Source organism: Ranitomeya imitator, chromosome 3 (assembly GCF_032444005.1).
Source record: "Ranitomeya imitator isolate aRanImi1 chromosome 3, aRanImi1.pri, whole genome shotgun sequence".
Taxonomy (NCBI): Eukaryota; Metazoa; Chordata; class Amphibia; order Anura; family Dendrobatidae; genus Ranitomeya; species Ranitomeya imitator.
Window position 1 is genome coordinate 676,294,382 of NC_091284.1, and position 19,416 is coordinate 676,313,797.

General features: G+C 46.7%; 1 protein-coding gene across 3 annotated transcripts in view; it reads right to left on the reverse strand.

Moving 5' to 3' along the window:
- Positions 1-15,041: 15,041 nt before the first annotated feature.
- The window catches only part of ITGA7 (integrin subunit alpha 7), a 312,111-nt gene continuing 307,736 nt past the window's right edge, over positions 15,042-19,416 (reverse strand). For 2 of the 3 annotated variants that reach the window (XM_069758370.1, XM_069758369.1), the window contains exon 25: positions 15,044-18,099. In XM_069758370.1, the coding sequence (XP_069614471.1) occupies positions 17,926-18,099 (174 nt within the window). In that variant the 3' untranslated portion in view covers positions 15,044-17,925. Of the gene's footprint in view, positions 18,100-19,416 lie in introns of all 3 variants that reach the window. The other variant, XM_069758371.1, reaches the window with a different exon arrangement.

A 19,416-nucleotide genomic window follows, 5' to 3' on the forward strand; every position in this document is an offset into this window, starting at 1 on the left:
GATGGAGATCGTTTGTGAACAGCAGTTTTCAGCTCTTTCCACAGATTCTCAACTGGATTGAGGTCTGGACTTTGACTTGGCCATTCTAACACCTGGATACATTTATTTGTGAAGCATTCCATTGTAGATTTTGCTTTATGTTTGGGATCATTTTCTTGTTGGAAGACAAATCTCCGTCCCAGTCTCAGGTCTTTTGCAGACTCCAACAGGTTTTCTTCAAGAATGGTCCTGTATTTGGCTCCATCCATCTTCTCATCAATTTTAACCATCTTCCCTGTCCCTGCTGAAGAAAAGCAGGCCCAAACCATGATGCTGCCACCACCATGTTTGACAGTAGGGATGGTGTGTTCAGGGTGATGAGCTGTGTTGCCTTTATGCCAAACATATCGTTTGGCAATATTGCCAAAAAGTTCGATTTTGGTTACATCTGACCAGAGCACCTTCTTCCACATGTTTGGTGTGTCTCCCAGGTGGTTTGTTGCAAACTTTAAACAACACTTTTTATGGATATCTTTGAGAAATGGCTTTCTTCTTGACACTCTTCCATAAAGGCCAGATTTGTGCAGTTTTCGACTAATTGTTGTCCTATGGTCAGACTGTCCCATCTCAGCTGTAGATCTCTGCAGTTCATCCAGAGTGATCATGGGCCTCTTGGCTGCATCTCTGATCAGTCTTCTCCTTGTTTGAGATGAAAGTTTAGAGGGACGGCCGGGTCTTGGTAGATTTGCAGTGTTATGATACTCCTTCCATTTCAATATGATCGCTTGCACAGTGCTCCTTGGGATGTTTAAAGTTTTAGAAATCATTTTGTATCCAAACCCGGCTTTAATCTTCTTCACAACAGTATCACGGACCTGCCTGTTGTGTTCTTTGGTATTCATGATGCTCTCTGTGCTTCAAACAGAACCCTGAGACTATCACCGAGCAGGTGCATTTATACGAAGACTTGATTACTCACAGGTGGATTATATTTATCATCATTAGGCATCTAGGACAACATTGGATCATTCAGAGATCCACAATGAACTTCTGGAGTGAGTTTGCTGCACTGAAAGTAAAGGGGCCGAATAATATTGCACGCCCCACTTTTCAGTTTTTTAATTTCCACAAAAATTTAAAATAACCAATAAATTTCGTTCAACTTCACAATTGTGTTCCACTTGTTGATTCTTCACCAAAAATTTACATTTGGTATCATTAAGTTTGAAGCATAATATGTGGGAAAAGGTTGAAAAGTTCCATGGGCCGAATACTTTTGCAAGGCACTGTATGTTATGGACCTGGTGGTTAGGAGCACCCGAAACGACCTGATGGTTAAACTAACAAAGGACAAGCTCTGGGAAGTGGGAACTCTGCTGACCGCAACCCCTAATCCTATCACACACACTAGAAATAGCCGTGGAGCGTACCTAACTCTGCCTAGACGCCTCTTCACAGCCTAAGAGCTAACTAGCCCTAGAGATAGAAAATAAAGCCTACCTTGCCTCAGAGAAATTCCCCAAAGAAAAAGGCAGCCCCCCACATATATTGACTGTGAGTTAAGATGAAAGTCACAAACACAGAAATGAAACAGGTTTCAGCAAAGGAGGCCAGACTTACTAAACAGACTGAGGATAGGAAAGGTATCTTTGCGGTCAGCACAAAAAACTACAAAAAGACCACGCAGAGTGTGCAAAAAGACCTCCGCACCGACTCACGGTACGGAGGTGCCACTCTGCATCCCAGAGCTTCCAGCTAGCAAGGCAAAATCATGATAGCAAGCTGGACAAGAAAACAATGAACAAATAAATAACTAGCAGGGACTTAGCTTCTGCTGGAGTAGACAGGTAACCAGAAAGATCCAAGAGCGAACTGAACCAGTACAAGAACATTGACAGCTGGCATGGAGTAACGATCTGAGTGGAGTTAAATAGAGCAGCCAGCCAAAGAATAAACTAAATCACCTGTGAAAGGAACCTCAGAAGCAGTAGCTCCACTCACAGCCACCAGAGGGAGTCCATGGACAGAACTCGCCGAAGTACCATTCATGACCACAGGAGGGAGTTCGATAACAGAATTCACAACACTGTAACATGAACATTAGAACACCACAGTAAAATTACAACATTGAAGTTAAGTATATAATAGGTAACACACCGACCTATCATAACAAAATGAAAGGGTTTTCCAAGATAAACAAAAAATTGTTTAACCCCTTAACGACCACCAATACGCCTTTTAACGGTGGCAGTTAAGGGGCCTTATTCTTCAGTGCCTCTTTTTAACAGCTCTAAGAAATAAGGGTATAGTACCCCTTATCTACCGGGGTAGCTGAGACCCCAGAGAACCTGATTCGGGTCGGTTTTTACCATCCCCAGTCTTGTAATCGCTGTTATTCACCAAATAATGGCAATAGCAAAAAAATTTTCACATTCATTTCTCTCTTCTCTTATATGATCTAGCATACCAGAGGAGAGAGAAATGGGGTCCTCCAAGCTACCCCGGTACCTCCACCACCCCTGGACCCTCCTGCTCCATCCCCTAGCCCTTCGCGTTATCTTCCTGGAAGAAAATGGCGAGCGCATGCACAGTGCATCCACCAAGATCTGACGGCCGGTACCGGGCAACAATTGATTTTTCCCATTGCTTCATTTTGATCACTGTGATAGGTCCTATCACAGTGATTAAAATAAAAAAAATAGTAAATCAAACCCCCTTTGATCACCCCCCAGTTAGGTAAAAATAAAAAACTGAAAATTTTTTTTTTTCCATTCTTTGCAGTTAGGGTTGGAGGTAGGTTAGAGTTAGGGTTGGGATTAGAGCTAGTGTTGGGGTTGGGATAGGGTTAGGGTTATAGCTATGGTTAGGGTTGGGCAAGGTTAGGGTTGGGTTTAGAGTTAGGGTTGGGCTAGGGTTAGGGTTGGGACTAGGGTTGTGTTCTGGTTCGGGTGGTGTTGGGGTTAGGGTTATGGTTGTGGTTAGGGTTATGGTTGTGGTTAGGGTTGGGATTATGGTTAGGGTTGGGATTAGGGCTAGGGTTGTGGTTAGGGCTGTGTTAGAGTTGGAGTTAGAATTGGGGGATTTCCACAGTTTAGACACATCAGGGGGTCTCCAAATGCGACTTGGCGCTCACCTTTGATTCCAGCTAATTATGTATTCAAAAAGTCAAACGGTGCTCACTGCCTTCTAAGCCCTGCCATGTGCCCAAACAGTGGCTTTCTCCCACATACGGGGTATCAGCATACTCAGGAGAAATTGCAGTCCATTTTCTCCTGATACCCTTGTGAAAATAAAAAATTTTAGGTCTAAAATAAATTTTTTGTGAAAAAAATAAAATGTTCATTTTTTTCCTTCCACATTGCTTTATTTCTCGATAAGCACCTGAAGGGTTAATAAACTTCTTGAATGTGGTTTTGAGCACCTTGAGGGGTGCAGTTTTAAAATGGTATCACTTTTGGCCATTTTCTGTCATATTGACCTCCCAAACTTACTTCAAATGTGATGTGGTCCCTAAAAAAATGTTTTTGTAAATTGTGTTGGAAAAATGGGAAATCGCTGGTCAACTTTTAACCCTTATAACGTCCTAACAAAAAAAAAATATGCTTCCAAAATTGTGCTGATATAAAGTTGACATGTGGGAAATGTTATTTATTAACTATTTTGTGTGACACGGCTCTCTTATTTAAGGGCACAAAATTAAAAGTTTGAAAATTGCCAAATTTTCAACATTTTTGCCAACTTTCCTTTTTTTCATAAATAAACGCAAGTCATATCGAAGAAGTGTTACCACTAACATGAAGCACAATACATTCTAAAAAACATTCTCAGAATCAGTGGAATCCTTTGAAGCGTTCCAGAGCTATAACCTCAGAAAATGACAGTGGTCAGAATTGTGAAAATTGGCTTGGTCATTAAGGTCACAATTGGCCCAGTCACTAAGGGGTTAAAGGTTGAAAATGCCATGAAATAGCAAATTATCATTACTTACATGATGAATCCCTTGTTGCTCCACCTCTTCAGTGCTCCCCACTGGACTGGTTTATTTCTGTACAAAGGTCACATTTCCTATCTATGTGACCGCTGCAGCCAATCACTGGCCTGAGCTGTGATCCTGGGATGGATGAATACTAGACCTGCTGAAGCCAGTGACAGGCTACAGAACTTATCTGAGTAGATGGCACATGACAGCTGCAGACATCATGGAGGAGTATTGGAACAATGGTGATTCGGTGGTGATTCTTCAAATGGGCAAAGGTTGTTTTGTTACTTTATGATGTTTCCTGTTTTTAGTTACATTTTGGTTTACCCTTGTAAACACCTTCAAATCAAAAAGTGTCAAAAACATCTATAAATGCAATAATAAACCACATTGGACACTTATCTTACTTTATTTTTTAGCACATAATGCTGTTCCCTTTATGAGCCTATTGGCTTGTGGTATTACATATACAGTATGGACCCTTTACAGGTATTATAGTTCTTTGGATATAAACTGGTGTTAAGGACTGGCGGAACGCACCAAATATAGATGATATCAAACTAGGTGCGTTCGCAGTCCGAGGTCCACCGTGCAGGTAAAAACCCTGCTGCTAGTAAGACGGACTATATGGCGGTACTATAAGTATACACGCACGGGTTAACTTCACCCTGCGTGAAGGAAGCGATCCTGTTGTGTCACAGGACCGCGGTACCGCACATAGAGCGCGAGCAAGAAGTCAGCGAACACAACCCCAACACAGGATTGAAGTCCGATTAGACCACTTGCTGGCACAACACCGCAACTGGGTGTGTAAGGAAACTATTAAAAAAGTATATAAAGGCACGAGAGTGCATGCAGTGCCGCACTGACGGACGCCACTAACCACCCAGGCTTGGGTAAGGAAAGCGCAGAGGAAGCGCACGGCGCCGTACAGGCGGTCACAGCAACTAGACGCTGTTATGTGTGTAACGTGCTGTTGGATAAGTCGGGCGCTAGATAGCAAACATACACCTTCCGCCAGGGGCGGACACAGACAGCTTGGGGCCCCTGTGCAGGAAATGTGTTTGGGCCCCCCCTTCTTTAAAGGCGACAAAGCTAGTATATATATATATATATATATATACTGTAGAATATGCCCATGTATAATAAACACCTGTGTCTACTGCATATGTGACATAGTATACATTAATGTATAAGGGTATGGTTCCACGGTCAGGAATCGGCAGCGCTTTGGATGCAGCACATGTCCGCTCGGTCCAAAGCGCTGCCGGCTTTTGTACGAGTGATGCTTCCGCATGTGTTCATTGAACACATGCGGAATCACCGCATCCTATACATTGGACTGTGATATTTATCTTGTGGAGACTGAGCGTCTCCGCAAGATAAATAGACATGCTACAGTCTAGAAAGATGTGCCGCATGTCCGTCTCTGCAGGGAAGCTGCGGGTGCCGCTGCATACATAGTGGACATTGGATTCCTTGAAATCTCATGCACTATGCTGTTACATCAGGAGCTGCGGACTGGATGCTGGGGATGTACACAGCGTCCAATCCGCAGAGTTTACTGACAGTGGAAACATACCCTTATATGTGTGTTTAATGCAACAGATAAAGTATATGTGAAAAAGTCTTCACTGGGGGATGGGCTCAGGGGTCAGTCCCAGCCTGGATCTGATACTGCAGTGATGACTGGAGTCCCGTCAGAGAATAGACCCAGTGATTTAGTGACTGTTCCTGAGCTCTGAACTCTCTGGTCCCTGCTGTGTGTGGATGAAAATCCTGCACTGACCAGAGAACACAAAGCTCCGGGGGTCACAGTCAGTAAATCACTGCTTCTAGTCTCTGACTGCTGCCCCTGTCTCCCCTCTTTACTCTGCAAACAATCCGTCACATTCAGACCGTTCTTTACCTCCTGTTCAGGGGGTGATTGAGGTCCTGCACAGCTGCAGCTTCCTTCCAGGCATGAGTGTGCAGAAGCCAGTGTGCGGCAGCTTCCTGTCTCGCACAGCCGCAGCGCGGAATGATTATGTCATTCAGCTGAGCCTCTGCTGTCTGTGTGAGAAAGGAAGCAGGAAGCATCCATTCCCTGCAGATCCGTTGCCATTTTCTCTTGCAGGCAGCGGAGCTGCAGGGATTGCTCCATGCCTGCCGCACATGAGGGCAATCTGGCCAGGGGGCCCCCGGAGCCTCGGGGCCGGATAGGCTGGCCAGATTGCCCTCTATATTAGCCGCCCTCAGGGGTGAACCTAGCCTCTCTGCTGCCTGAGGCGAACGGAAAAATAGCTCCTAACATAAATAAAAACATGAGAATTAGTTAGTATCACAAATAACATTCATCCAGGTACCTTATAGATAACGTCGTCTCTGGAGCTGTTCTTCTTTTCTTCATCTTGTCCAGATCCCATGATGAGTTTTCTCAGCCACAGCCGTCTCTGCAGACTTCCATCTTTTCCGCTCTTTTGCAGAAAGTCTCCACAAGATGCCCTTAAAGATACAAGTGTCATTATAATGCTCCGGAATAAAAAATTGCCCCTCACTATATTGTCTGCACAAAATATGACCCCCACACTGTCCCTCTTATGGTACATGCTCTTCACACTGACCTCTCCTTTCTATACCGGCCCCCTCTTCACACTGTCCACTCACACTGTGTCCCCCCTATAGGGCCCAATATTTATACTCCATATTTATACTCCATCCTCTCACCCTGTGTGCATGGCTCCCCCATCCTTCTCCCCTGCGTTCACGGCTCCCGTAATTCCTTCTCCCCTGCAATCACGGCTCCGCCATCCTTCTCCCCTGCGTTCACGGCTCCCCCATCCTTCTCCCCTGCGTTCACGGCTCCCGTAATTCCTTCTCCCCTGCGTTCACGGCTCCGCCATCCTTCTCCCCTGCGTTCACGGCTCCCCCATCCTTCTCCCCTGCGTTCACGGCTCCCCCATCCTTCTCCCCTGCGTTCACGGCTCCCCCATTCTTCTCCCCTGCATTCACGGCTCCCCCATTCGTTCTCCCCTGCGTGCATGCCTCCCCTATCCTCCCACCCTGCGTGCATGGCTCCCCCATTCTTCTCCCCTGTGTGCATGGCTCCCCCATCCTTCTCCCCTGCGTGCTGGGCTCCCCCATCCTTCTCCCCTGCGTTCACGGCTCCCCCATCATTCTCCCCTGCGTGCTGGGCTCCCCCATCCTTCTCCCCTGCATTCACGGCTCCCCCATCCTTCTCCCCTGCGTTCACGGCTCCCCCATCCTTCTCCCCTGCGTTCACGGCTCCCCCATTCTTCTCCCCTGCGTGCATGCCTCCCCTATCCTCCCACCCTGCGTGCATGGCTCCCCCATTCTTCTCCCCTGTGTGCATGGCTCCACATCCTTTTTCCCTGTGTGCATGGCTCCACATCCTTTTTCCCTGCGTGCATGGCTCCACATCCTTTTTCCCTGCGTGCATGACTCCACATCCTTTTTCCCTGCGTGCATGGCTCCACATCCTTTTTCCCTGCGTGCATGGCTCCCCATCCTTTTTCCCTGCGTGCATGGCTCCCCATCCTTTTTCCCTGCGTGCATGGCTCCCCATCCTTTTTCCCTGCGTGCATGGCTCCACATCCTTTTTCCCTGCGTGCATGGCTCCCCATCCTTTTTCCCTGCGTGCATGGCTCCACATCCTTTTTCCCTGCGTGCATGGCTCCACATCCTTTTTCCCTGCGTGCATGGCTCCACATCCTTTTTCCCTGCGTGCATGGCTCCACATCCTTTTTCCCTGCGTGCATGGCTCCCCATCCTTTTTCCCTGCGTGCATGGCTCCACATCCTTTTTCCCTGCGTGCATGGCTCCCCATCCTTTTTCCCTGTCATACTTACCTCTCACCGCGCAGCACAGAACAGAACTTCCTTCCTGGCATCTCTTCTGCAGCGTCTTCCTTCCTGTCTTCAGCGGTCACATGATAGCGCTAATTAAGGTCATGAATATGCGCATATTCATGACCTTAAATTAGCGGTACCATGTGACCGCTGAAGACAGGACGCGCTGCCGGCGCTGGGACGCAGTTGCAGCCACCGCTGGAGGAAGGTGAGTATTACGTCTTCAGGGAGGGGGGCGGGAAGGAGGGAGGGAGGAGGAGGGGGGGCGGGAAGGAGGGAGGGAGGAGGGGGGGCGGGCACTTGACCCCGGAGTTTTAGAAAAAAAAAAAAACTAGCAGCGCAAATTCACTTACTATAGAGTCTGCCGCCCTCTCTTCTGCCGCCTGATAGTCAAATCGCCTAATGGTAGCAGCGTCCCTGGCCGCCCTGCAGGGGCCCCCCAGAGCCTCCGGGCCCCGGTGCAGCTGCACCGGTTGAACCGGCGGTATGTCCGCCCATGCCTTCCGCGAACAGTCATCCAATAGGGAGGGTATTTTAAAGAGCGACTTTCACTCACAACACACACACATATTATCAAGACAATACTAGCGCATGGCCGTGCGGTCATGCGCAGTTTATATAGTTGCAGCACAGGAAGCTGCTACTGAAGTTTTGCCCTTTCAGGACCTTCCTGGAGGACCAATGGAATGTGCTGCAGTACCTGAGCATGTGACCCTCGATCTCCAACGGGAGATCTTGCCCTGGGCATGCTCAGTGTGTGCAAATAAGGACTTAGTCCCAGAGAAGCCCGCTCGCCGCAGATCAGTGCAGGGCACAACAGGAGAGCCAGAAAAGGCAACAGTAACCCTTTGCACAGAATCAGTCCCAGCAAGATGCTGGGAGCGACGCCTCCGCCGAGCAGGCCCCACTGCGGCTGGTACAGAATGGGAGACCGCAGCAGACAGGGATCGAGATTCCCTCTGGGCAGCAGAGGAAACTCGACTCCTAACATTACCCCCCCTAGGGCCCCCCCCCTGGGCCTCGCTACGCTCGAAGGCAGCAATGAGCTGCGGAGCCCGAATGTGCTCAGCAGGCTCCCAGGACCTGTCCTCAGGACCATAACCCTTCCAGTCCACCCAAAAAAATTTTTTGCCACGTACCACCTTGCACCCCAAAATAGCATTCACCTCATAATCGTCCGAAGACGAACCCGATGTCCCAGCAGATGACTCGGAAAACCGGGACATGTACACGGGTTTCAGGAGGGACACATGAAAGGTGTCGGTGATACCAAGGCGTGGCGGAAGAGCCAAGCGATAAACCGCAGGATTAACCTGTTCGAGCACTTTGAAGGGACCCAAGTAGCGAGGAGCAAACTTAGTGGACTCAACTCGCAGCCTGATGTTACGGGCGGAGAGCCACACCAAGTCGCCAGGAGCAAAGGTCGGAGCGGGGCGCCGATGAGCATCGGCGGAGGACCTCATTCTCTCCTTAGAGGCCCGAATGGCATCCTGAGTGCGGTCCCAAATATCCCGTGCCTCCACAGCCCAGTCTGCCACCCTGGAGTCTGCGGAAGACACGGGCATAGGCACAGGTACCCGTGGATGCTGACCATAGTTGAGGAGGAATGGGGTTTGTCCAGTGGAGTCGGCTACGGCGTTGTTCAGCGCAAACTCTGCCCATGATAGCAAGGATGCCCAGTCATCCTGCCTGGCTGAAACAAAATGTCGCAGGTATGTGACCAAGGTCTGGTTGGCCCTCTCTACCAACCCATTCGTCTCGGGATGATAAGCGGAAGAGAGATTCAACTCAATACTGAGAAGACGACAAAGCTCTCTCCAGAACCAAGACGCAAACTGGGGACCCCGGTCACTGACAATTTTGTCAGGCATACCATGTAGGCGGAAGATGTGTTTAATGAACAACGCTGCCAAGGCCCGTGCAGAAGGTAACCGTGGTAGCGGCACCAAATGCACCATTTTTGAGAAATGATCGGTGATGACCCAAATGATGGTACAGCCGCGAGATTTGGGTAAACCCACGACAAAGTCCATCCCGACCATCTCCCAGGGCCTATCTGCCAACGGCAAGGGATAGAGCAACCCAGCTGGCCTTTGACGCGGAGATTTATTTTTGGCGCAGGAGACACACGCCAGAATATAATCCCTGACATCCCGGGCCATATGCGGCCACCAGTACGTCCTCGCCAGTAGCTCAGATGTCCTCTTTGTCCCAAAGTGTCCACCCACCCTGGACGAATGAGCCCAAGAGAGAACCTCCGGTCGCAAATTAATGGGCACAAAAGTCTTGCCCGGAGGCACAGACTCCAGCGAAACCGGCGCTACGGTTCTCAGGCTCTCGGAAGGGACAATAAGCCGAGGCTCCTCTTCCTCCTCTTCAGTTGACATAAGGGAGCGAGAGAGAGCGTCAGCAAGAATATTCTTCTCCCCGGCGAGAAAATGAAGGGAAAAGTGGAACCGGGAAAAGAACAAGGACCATCTGGCCTGACGAGAATTTAGCCGCTGGGCTGTTTGCAAATAGACCAAATTTTTGTGGTCCATGTAAAGTTGGAAGGGAAAGCGTGCACCTTCCAGAAGATGTCTCCACTCAGAAAAGGCCAATTTCATTGCTAGCAGCTCCCTATCCCCGATGGAGTAGTTTCTCTCCGCTGGCGTGAAGGTCTTAGAGAAGAAGCATGGATACTTACGACCTTGAGCATCCTTTTGATAGAGGACTGCTCCAGCACCAACGGATGAGGCATCCACCTCCATTAGGAATGGCTTATCCACATCGGGACGATGTAAGATGGGAGCGCTAGCAAAGTGGGACTTAATAGAAGTGAAGGCCTTGGAGACCTCTTCCGACCACAATTTGGGATTCGCTCCCTTCTTGGTGAGGGCTACCAAGGGAGCTACCAGAGTTGAGAAGTGGGGAATGAACTGGCGGTAATAGTTAATGAACCCCATAAAGCGCTGCACCGCTTTAAGAGAATGGGGCTCTTGCCAGTCCATCACAGCCTGTAGTTTGGCAGGATCCATAGCCAATCCCTGGGCGGAGATGATATAGCCCAGGAAAGGTAAGGACTCCTGCTCAAACATACACTTCTCCAACTTAGCATAAAGAGAGTTTGCCCGTAGGAGGTCGAAGACTCTGCCAACATCTCTCCGGTGGGAGTCAATATCTGGAGAAAAGATGAGAATATCATCCAGATAGACTACAACTGAGGTGGAAAGCATATCCCGGAAGATGTCATTGACAAAGTCTTGGAAAACGGCTGGGGCATTACAGAGCCCGAAGGGCATCACCAGATACTCATAGTGCCCATCTCTGGTGTTAAACGCCGTTTTCCATTCGTCCCCCTCACGGATGCGAATCAGGTTATAAGCACCCCGCAGATCTAATTTAGTAAACACTCTAGCTCCCCGAAGCCTATCGAAGAGCTCAGATATCAAGGGCAAAGGATACTTGTTCTTAACGGTGATAGCGTTAAGACCCCTGTAGTCTATGCATGGACGTAATTCCCCATTCTTCTTCTGCACGAAGAAGAACCCTGCCCCAGCAGGTGACACTGACTTCCTGATGAAACCTCTTGCCAGATTCTCTTGAATGTACTGAGACATGGCCTCCGTCTCCGGGAGAGATAATGGATAAACTCGACCCCGGGGAGGCTCCGCACCTGGCAAGAGATCGATAGGACAGTCATAGGGGCGATGGGGCGGAAGGGTCTCCGCCGCCTTTTTGGAGAACACGTCTGCATAAGACCAATATTGCTTGGGAAGAGAGGAAAGATCTGCGGGTACATCTGTAGTAGCAACCTGAACGCACTCTCGGTGACACCTACCCCCCACATGATTCACCCCATGATTCTGCCTGAGGACCACTCGATGTGAGGAGAGTGGTACCGTAACCAAGGTATCCCCAACAGGACCTCATCAATCCCCTCAGGAATGATGAGCAGGGATATAATCTCCTGATGGGATGGTGACATGGACAGAGTAAAAGGGATGGTCTGATGTGTTATCTGTGCGGGGAGTGTCGACCCATTCACCACTCGTACCGTTACTGGTTGAGATAGCATAACCAGGGGTATTGCGTGACGTTGGGCGAAGGCGGAAGACATAAAATTGCCCTCCGCTCCAGAATCCACGCAGAGCTCCACCGAGTGGGAGGATGAGCCAAAAGTTATTGTCCCTTTAAAGGACAATTTGGAGGCAAACGTCACCGTGTCTAGTGCACCTCCACCTACTACCACTAGACGCTGACGTTTCCTCGACCGCTGGTGACATCTGGTGGCTAGATGTCCTGACTGTTGGCAAATATGGCAAACCTGGAGTGCACGAGCGGTCCGGGACTTAGATCCCGCTCGTGATACTACCTTAGGTTCATGAGACTCAGGTGCCTGGGCTGGAGATTCCAAAGGTTTGGCGAAGGTGGGAGCCAGCCGAAACCTCTGCCTACACTGGGCTCGCTCTAACCTTCGCTCGTGAAAACGGAGGTCAATACGAGTAGATACTGTTATTAATTCTTCCAGTGTGGCGGGAATCTCCCTAGTGGCCAGGGCGTCCTTAACGTGGTCAGCCAGCCCCCTCCAAAATATGGGAATAAGGGCTTTATCCGACCACCCCAGCTCAGATGCTAGAGTGCGGAAGTGGACGGCAAAATGGCTGACCAAGGACGAGCCCTGAGTCAATGCCAACAGTTGGAGCACCGTATCATGAGTGACACGAGGTCCCAAAAAGACCTGCTTCAGAGTGCTCAGGAACAACGGAGCACTCTGCACCACATGATCGCCACGCTCCCACAGCGGCGTAGCCCACTGCAACGCCCTGTCCGACAATAAAGATATGATAAAGCCCACCTTAGCCCGCTCTGTAGGGAAACGAGAGGCCAGAAGCTCGAGATGTATTGAGCACTGACTCACGAAACCCCTACAGGACTTACTGTCACCAGAAAATTTCTCTGGTAGCGGGAGGCGAGATTGCGTCGGTACAGGGGCGGCAGTGGACAAGGTAGCTGCAGCCACACTTGCAGCCTGAACAGCGACAGCAGTAACATCCACAGCTGAGGTTGAACGCTCAAGAGCCGCCAACCTTCCCTCCAGCTGCTGGATGTACCGCTGTAAACGCTGATCGTCCGTCATTACTAGCCAGACCTTGGCGCTAGTATTATGTTAAGGACTGGCGGAACGCACCAAATATAGATGATATGAAACTAGGTGCGTTCGCAGTCCGAGGTCCACCGTGCAGGCAAAAACCCTGCTGCTAGTAAGACGGACTATATGGCGGTACTATAAGTATACACGCACGGGTTAACTTCACCCTGCGTGAAGGAAGCAATCCTGTTGTGTCACAGGACCGCGGTACCGCACATAGAGCGCGAGCAAGAAGTCAGCGAACACAACCCCAACACAGGATTGAAGTCCGATTAGACCACTTGCTGGCACAACACCGCAACTGGGTGTGTAAGGAAACTATTAAAAAAGTATATAAAGGCACGAGAGTGCATGCAGTGCCACACTGACGGACGCCACTAACCACCCAGGCTTGGGTAAGGAAAGCGCAGAGGAAGCGCACGGCGCCGTACAGGCGGTCACAGCAACTAGACGCTGTTATGTGTGTAATGTGCTGTTGGATAAGTCGGGCGCTAGATAGCAAACATACACCTTCCGCGAACAGTCATCCAATAGGGAGGGTATTTTAAAGAGCGACTTTCACTCACAACACACACACATATTATCAAGACAATACTAGCGCATGGCCGTGCGGTCATGCGCAGTTTATATAGTTGCAGCACAGGAAGCTGCTACTGAAGTTTTGCCCTTTCAGGACCTTCCTGGAGGACCAATGGAATGTGCTGCAGTACCTGAGCATGTGACCCTCGATCTCCAACGGGAGATCTTGCCCTGGGCATGCTAAATGTGTGTGCAAATAAGGACTTAGTCCCAGAGAAGCCCGCTCGCCGCAGATCAGTGCAGGGTAAAACAGGAGAGCCAGAAAAGGCAACAGTAACCCTCTGCACAGAATCAGTCCCAGCAAGATGCTGGGAGCTACGCCTCCGCTGAGCAGGCCCCGCTGCGGCCGGTACAGAATGGGAGACCGCAGCAGACAGGGATTGAGATTCCCTCTGTGCAGCAGAGGAAACTCAACTCCTAACAACTGGCACTTTATCTTTTTTCTGCACCCCCCTCCATACTTTACCGTTTTGACATTGCATCTTGGGATGTTCTTTTTGTTCCTATATCCCCTTTTCCTTCACCTATGGACTGTTTATGTATACTGTATATACAAATATAATCTTTAAAGAAGCTTGCTTTTCTTTTTCTTTGGTTATCACGGTGATACGTTTCTACTGGTTTTGTCTGGTTCCTCTTTTTACACGTTTTTCACATTTCTTTAGTGTAATTTCTATATATTTAGTGATTTGTTCAGCCGTATATTTTTGTGCAGCTGTTTCCATGATATTCCTTGATGTTTATATGGATTACTTATGGTTATGTTTTTCTTTAAATAGACTTCCTTGAGAAAGGCAATTTGCCGAAACGGTGGAAATATGATGTCTGTTGGTCTATAGTCAGCTGTTCATCAATAAATTCTACTTTTCTAAGAAACATTATTTGAATTTATTGAGTGCCAAAGGTTACCCTTTTCTAATATTCATATATTCCTTTGAGCATCATCTATATTTGCTGAGTGCGCCATTTCTGACCTTTATTATTACTAATCAGAGTTTGACCACAGTGTGCGCTAATCATCTCGGACGAGGAGAAGATGGAGAAAAAATGTCTCCATTTTGTCAGTGTGCTGAAGTCGGACTGCACTCAGATGACATCGATGTTTTCCATGGCTAAGTGCAATCCGAATATCGGATCAAACTTTGGGATGCAGCGATATTTTTCTTCAGACCGGCGCTAGTACAGTATGTGCACAGCCCCATAGAATAACATTGGTCTAGGAGTGATCTGATGTTTTGTCGGATTGCACTCAGACAGAAAATACGCTTGTCTGCACCTGCACTAAACCTAACTCTATCTTAACTAATGTTAATCCCATCAAAATATAAACTAGTCAGTACTAGTCAGCAATTGTACTTTATTAACTAAGCTACGAGTTATTTTTCCATGTTGAGCAGCGAACATTCTCCAGCTCAGTTGTTCCAGATTTAGCAAACATAGGTTATTCCTTGCTTTAATAAATTAAGTTCAAGACAATTCCTCATCATTTTCACTTTTTGCATTGTCGAACCAAAACAAAATCAATGATATTGTAGAAATATATTTATTAGGTAATCGGTTTTTCTAAGGTTTTGCATTAGCCTCATTTGTCATGACAAAAATATTGACTATAAATTACAGTGTGCACTGGTCATATACAGTGTATCACATCCAGTGTAAAGGCACCAGCACCTTGTGAAGATGACATTGGAACATGAGACATGTGGAGATCACAGTGATCATCTATGTGGGCGAGATATGAAGGGGAAGGTGTTCAGTTCTGTATTGAAGGCACAGTAGATTTCTAGTATGGAACGGCGCTTCTGATGTAGAGATCAGTATTGGATCCGATTGATCCTTTCCTTCCTGCTTACATGTCCTCACTTATTCTGGTGATCTCGGTGTTATCAGGAAAGTAAAGCATTCCCAGTGGTAAGTCTTCCAAGGAGGATTAGGGAATAATGTAGGAATTCAGCTGCTAGGCCTTGGCTCGCTTCTCTGAATCCTCCTCCTCCCTTTTCATTTATCTCATCATTCAATGCTCTTTAATACTTAACCCTCTGCACTCATACTCTGCCCAGTATATATATATTACGATAGAAAATGCTTAAAGAGTGTAGAGTTGGACAAATTTCTTACTTGACAGTGTTGGCACCAATGCCTGCGCCCATTGGTAGCCGTACATTGGCTTTAATGGGGTTCTCAGAGAAATGTTATAAAATAAATAATACATTTTTCTAAATACCTTTATTTATCAAAAAGGTATGCAACCCATCCTAGATTTCAGTGGACACGCAGTGGGACGGGCTGCATGAAAGCCTTGAGACAGAGATCACGTGAGAGTTTTAGTGCTTCTGTCTCGTGCTTCGCGCAGCCCATCCTACTGCGTGCCTTCTAAAATCTAGGATGGGCGACACAATGATATAGATGTTAGTTGCCAATTTTGAAATACTGGCAGAAGGCACTCGATAAAGCAGGGGTGTTAAACTGCATTCTTCGAGGGCTGCAAACAGGTCATGTTTTCAGGATTTCCTTGTACTGCACAGGTGATAATTTAATCACCTACACAAATAATGAGTTGGTGATTAAATTATCACCTGTGCAGTACAAGGAAATCCTGAAAACATGACCTGTTTGCAGCCCTCGAGGAATGCAGTTTGACACCCCTGCGACAAAGCACACTTTTTTGCTAAATAAAGGTATTTGGAAAAATATTTTTTAATATTTATTTTATCTATTTTAAAAAATTTCTCAGAGAATCCCATTAATTCACGAGGATGTATACACTGTGCATTATTAAAAAACTTGAAAATTATACACCCTATTCTTCCGGTGAATGACATTGTATTGTACCGAGTTTCATCATAGATAAAACACTATCAGCTGTGATTCTTACACTATACACTCTTGGAGAAACTCAAATAGTCATCATGATTCACGATCTATTGTCTTGGTCTCTCATTATAATTGGCCAGTCATACTTGGCTCCATAACAAGAGCACATGTCCCATCATTAATAGTATATAACTACTGTACAGAAACTTTTTTTCCTATTATTTCTACTACCTATAATGTGTAACCCTACCATAGAAGTAATAAATGCTTGCGGAAGAGATGAAAGTATAATCCAGGCAAGCAAAGGCTCTTTTGTAATAAATGACATCGCAAACGTAAAAGGTGAATCTATCAATGCAGTAACAGAATGAAGCACAAACATACACAGAACTATGCCCCATCTACGGCTCAGCCAGTGTTTCTCAGCGTTTGCTGCATAGACATGTCCTGGTGTCTATCGGCCATCGACATTGGTCCTTAAAATACCAATACGCACAATCACATCAAACATTATGCTATGGGTACCCAGCAATAGTGATATATTAAAGAACAGTGGTTATTAAATAACTAGTTTGAAAAATCTCCTTGAAAATGCAAAAAAAAAAAAAATTAAATAATAAATTTTGCCATAAATAGTAACTATTAGAATTTTAACAAACTGGAAACAGTGATCTTTTATATCATTCTCCTACATGTTATTTTACAACTGCTGTAATACTACAATTCCCAGCATGTCTGGCTGTCATGGCCTAGAGGGAGGTAAAGTTTCGCAACTTCTGGAGAGCCTTATGTTGATGACCAACAAAGTATAGTATATGAAATGACTATTGGGCTTATCTTGACTACATCATTAATTGTACCATTATAATTAACAGATTTAGTACCTGGATTGTCATATGAAAAATGAGCGGTAATGCGCACTGCGTTGTCAGTAAATCATCATTAAAGGCACTCACCGATACACAATAATACCGACTCCCTTCCATGTGATCAGTCTGAGCAGGTGGCAAAGTTTTCATGATGGACAAATCGTTCGGCCTTGAAATGCGATATACGTTTATGCTCTACAAGCTGGGTATGGAGGCTCTAAGCTAATGTTCACTCTCTCATATATACATTACATAATGTCAAGTTTTTATTGTATTTATAGTCTCAATTATTTTATATAAATGTCCAGCTCTTCATCTGTACAATCCCTACAGAGCTATAGACTTGCAGGCAACCAGTGACGCTACAGTGTCAGTGACGATGACTGCGAGAAGGAATATATCCACATAGATCTTCAGATTCAGAGGGCTGCCCAGCTCTTTTGATATTCCTCTGTGGGAGCCAGTGTTACTATATGAAGATTCTGGCTTTACAGTCAGACGTAATACGCTTGATATTACTCCAAAGGCTGTAACGTGCTGATGCCACCGATGTGACTGATGGAGCTTAACAATTTAAGCAGCTGAGACGTCTCCAAATATGGTCATTTCTCTATGTACAAACAGCATAAAACCAAATATATAAGAAACCACCCAAAACCAAAAGGTTCCAGCCTTCCCATAATGAGGATAGTTCACAGGAAGGGTCAGAGTCAAAGAAGAGCCATGTTAAGAAACGTTGTTTATAGACCCATCTTCTGTCCAATTTGTCACCCAGTCTTTCTTTTTGATGGTCCCTGTCTTCTCCTCTAGGACCATAGGTCGCTCTTCCCGGGGAATTTTCACAGCATGATATTGTGGAAGCTTCTCATCCTGGTAATTCTTCCTCTTAAAAAATCCACACTAGGAAAAAAAAAAAACATCAGATAAGTCTTGGACCTACTTAGTCGTAAATGAAAGTATTAGTTGTTGTCCATCCGTATGGGGGCAACATACTAATAACTTAGAGGTAAAGAAGGGGTTGAAATGATGAAGATGAATGCCAAAAATATATGGTGGGAAGTCAGTGTTAGGTCGGAGTCACATTAGCGTATAGCACTGGATGCGAGAGCATAATATGCAATATGCTAATGACCCTCTGCTCCTGCTCTGCTGCTAGCGGGAGCCGAGTGTCCTGCTACTGTGCTCTGATCTTCTCGTACGACCGGATCGGAGCACAGCTGCAGAGGAGATGGAGAAAGTAATTTCTCCATCTTCTCTGCCGCCGGCATCAGCGGGAATCACACTGCATTCAGGTGATATCCAAGTGCAGTGTGATGTTTCACATGCACCCATAGACTTGTATGGGTGCGAGTGAGCCGAGAATAATCGCAAATCTGAGCTGCCCCACAGTATAACAAAAGGCTGAGTGCTATGTGATGCTTTATCACATAGCACTCAGCCATGTTATTGACTCTGGCCTTAGTAGAGGCCTGCAAGGAAGAAAAAAATTAAGACTTTGAGGAAGAATGAATCTTTTTTGGGGTGAAAATTCCGACCAGGTATCCAAAGAGAACCTTTAAAGGGCTTGTCCACTACTGGACAATCACTTGCTAAATGCTAATGCCCCCCAGATAAAGTAAGAAAATCACAAGTTCACCTCCTGAACAACTGCCGTTCTAGCGATGTCTGTGCTATGTGTCCTAGTAGTCTTGAAATATTGGTATGTCCTGTGATGTTTGCAGCCTACCATCGGCCATTGATGGACTGCAGTATTCACAGTTCCATCAGACAGATTTGATTTTATGATGTTATTAGCCGACACACTAGGTATACACAGAGGTGCGCCATCTAATCACATCATAAACTCATATCTGTCTGACCAAACCATGAAGGTTGCAGCACATCAATTGATGATGATAGGCTGCAGCGCTCACATGACATAACAATGTCACGTGACCCGAGACACACCGCTGGAATGACACTTAACCAGGAAGTGGGTATATGGTTTTCTTCTTTTATCTAGGGGAGAATAGTATTTAATAAGAGGTTGTCCAATAGAGGACTTGCAATCTACATGGATCGCATTGCTGGGTGTAGTCTAACACAATAATGAGGTTTTCCACAAGTCAATTGAATGGAGTGTATTGTCGTTGTATAATATCGCATCTGACAACCCGAGAAATGCCAAAGGAATGTTGGTGTATGTTGCGTCCGAGAAGTATGCCATAACATTCTAAA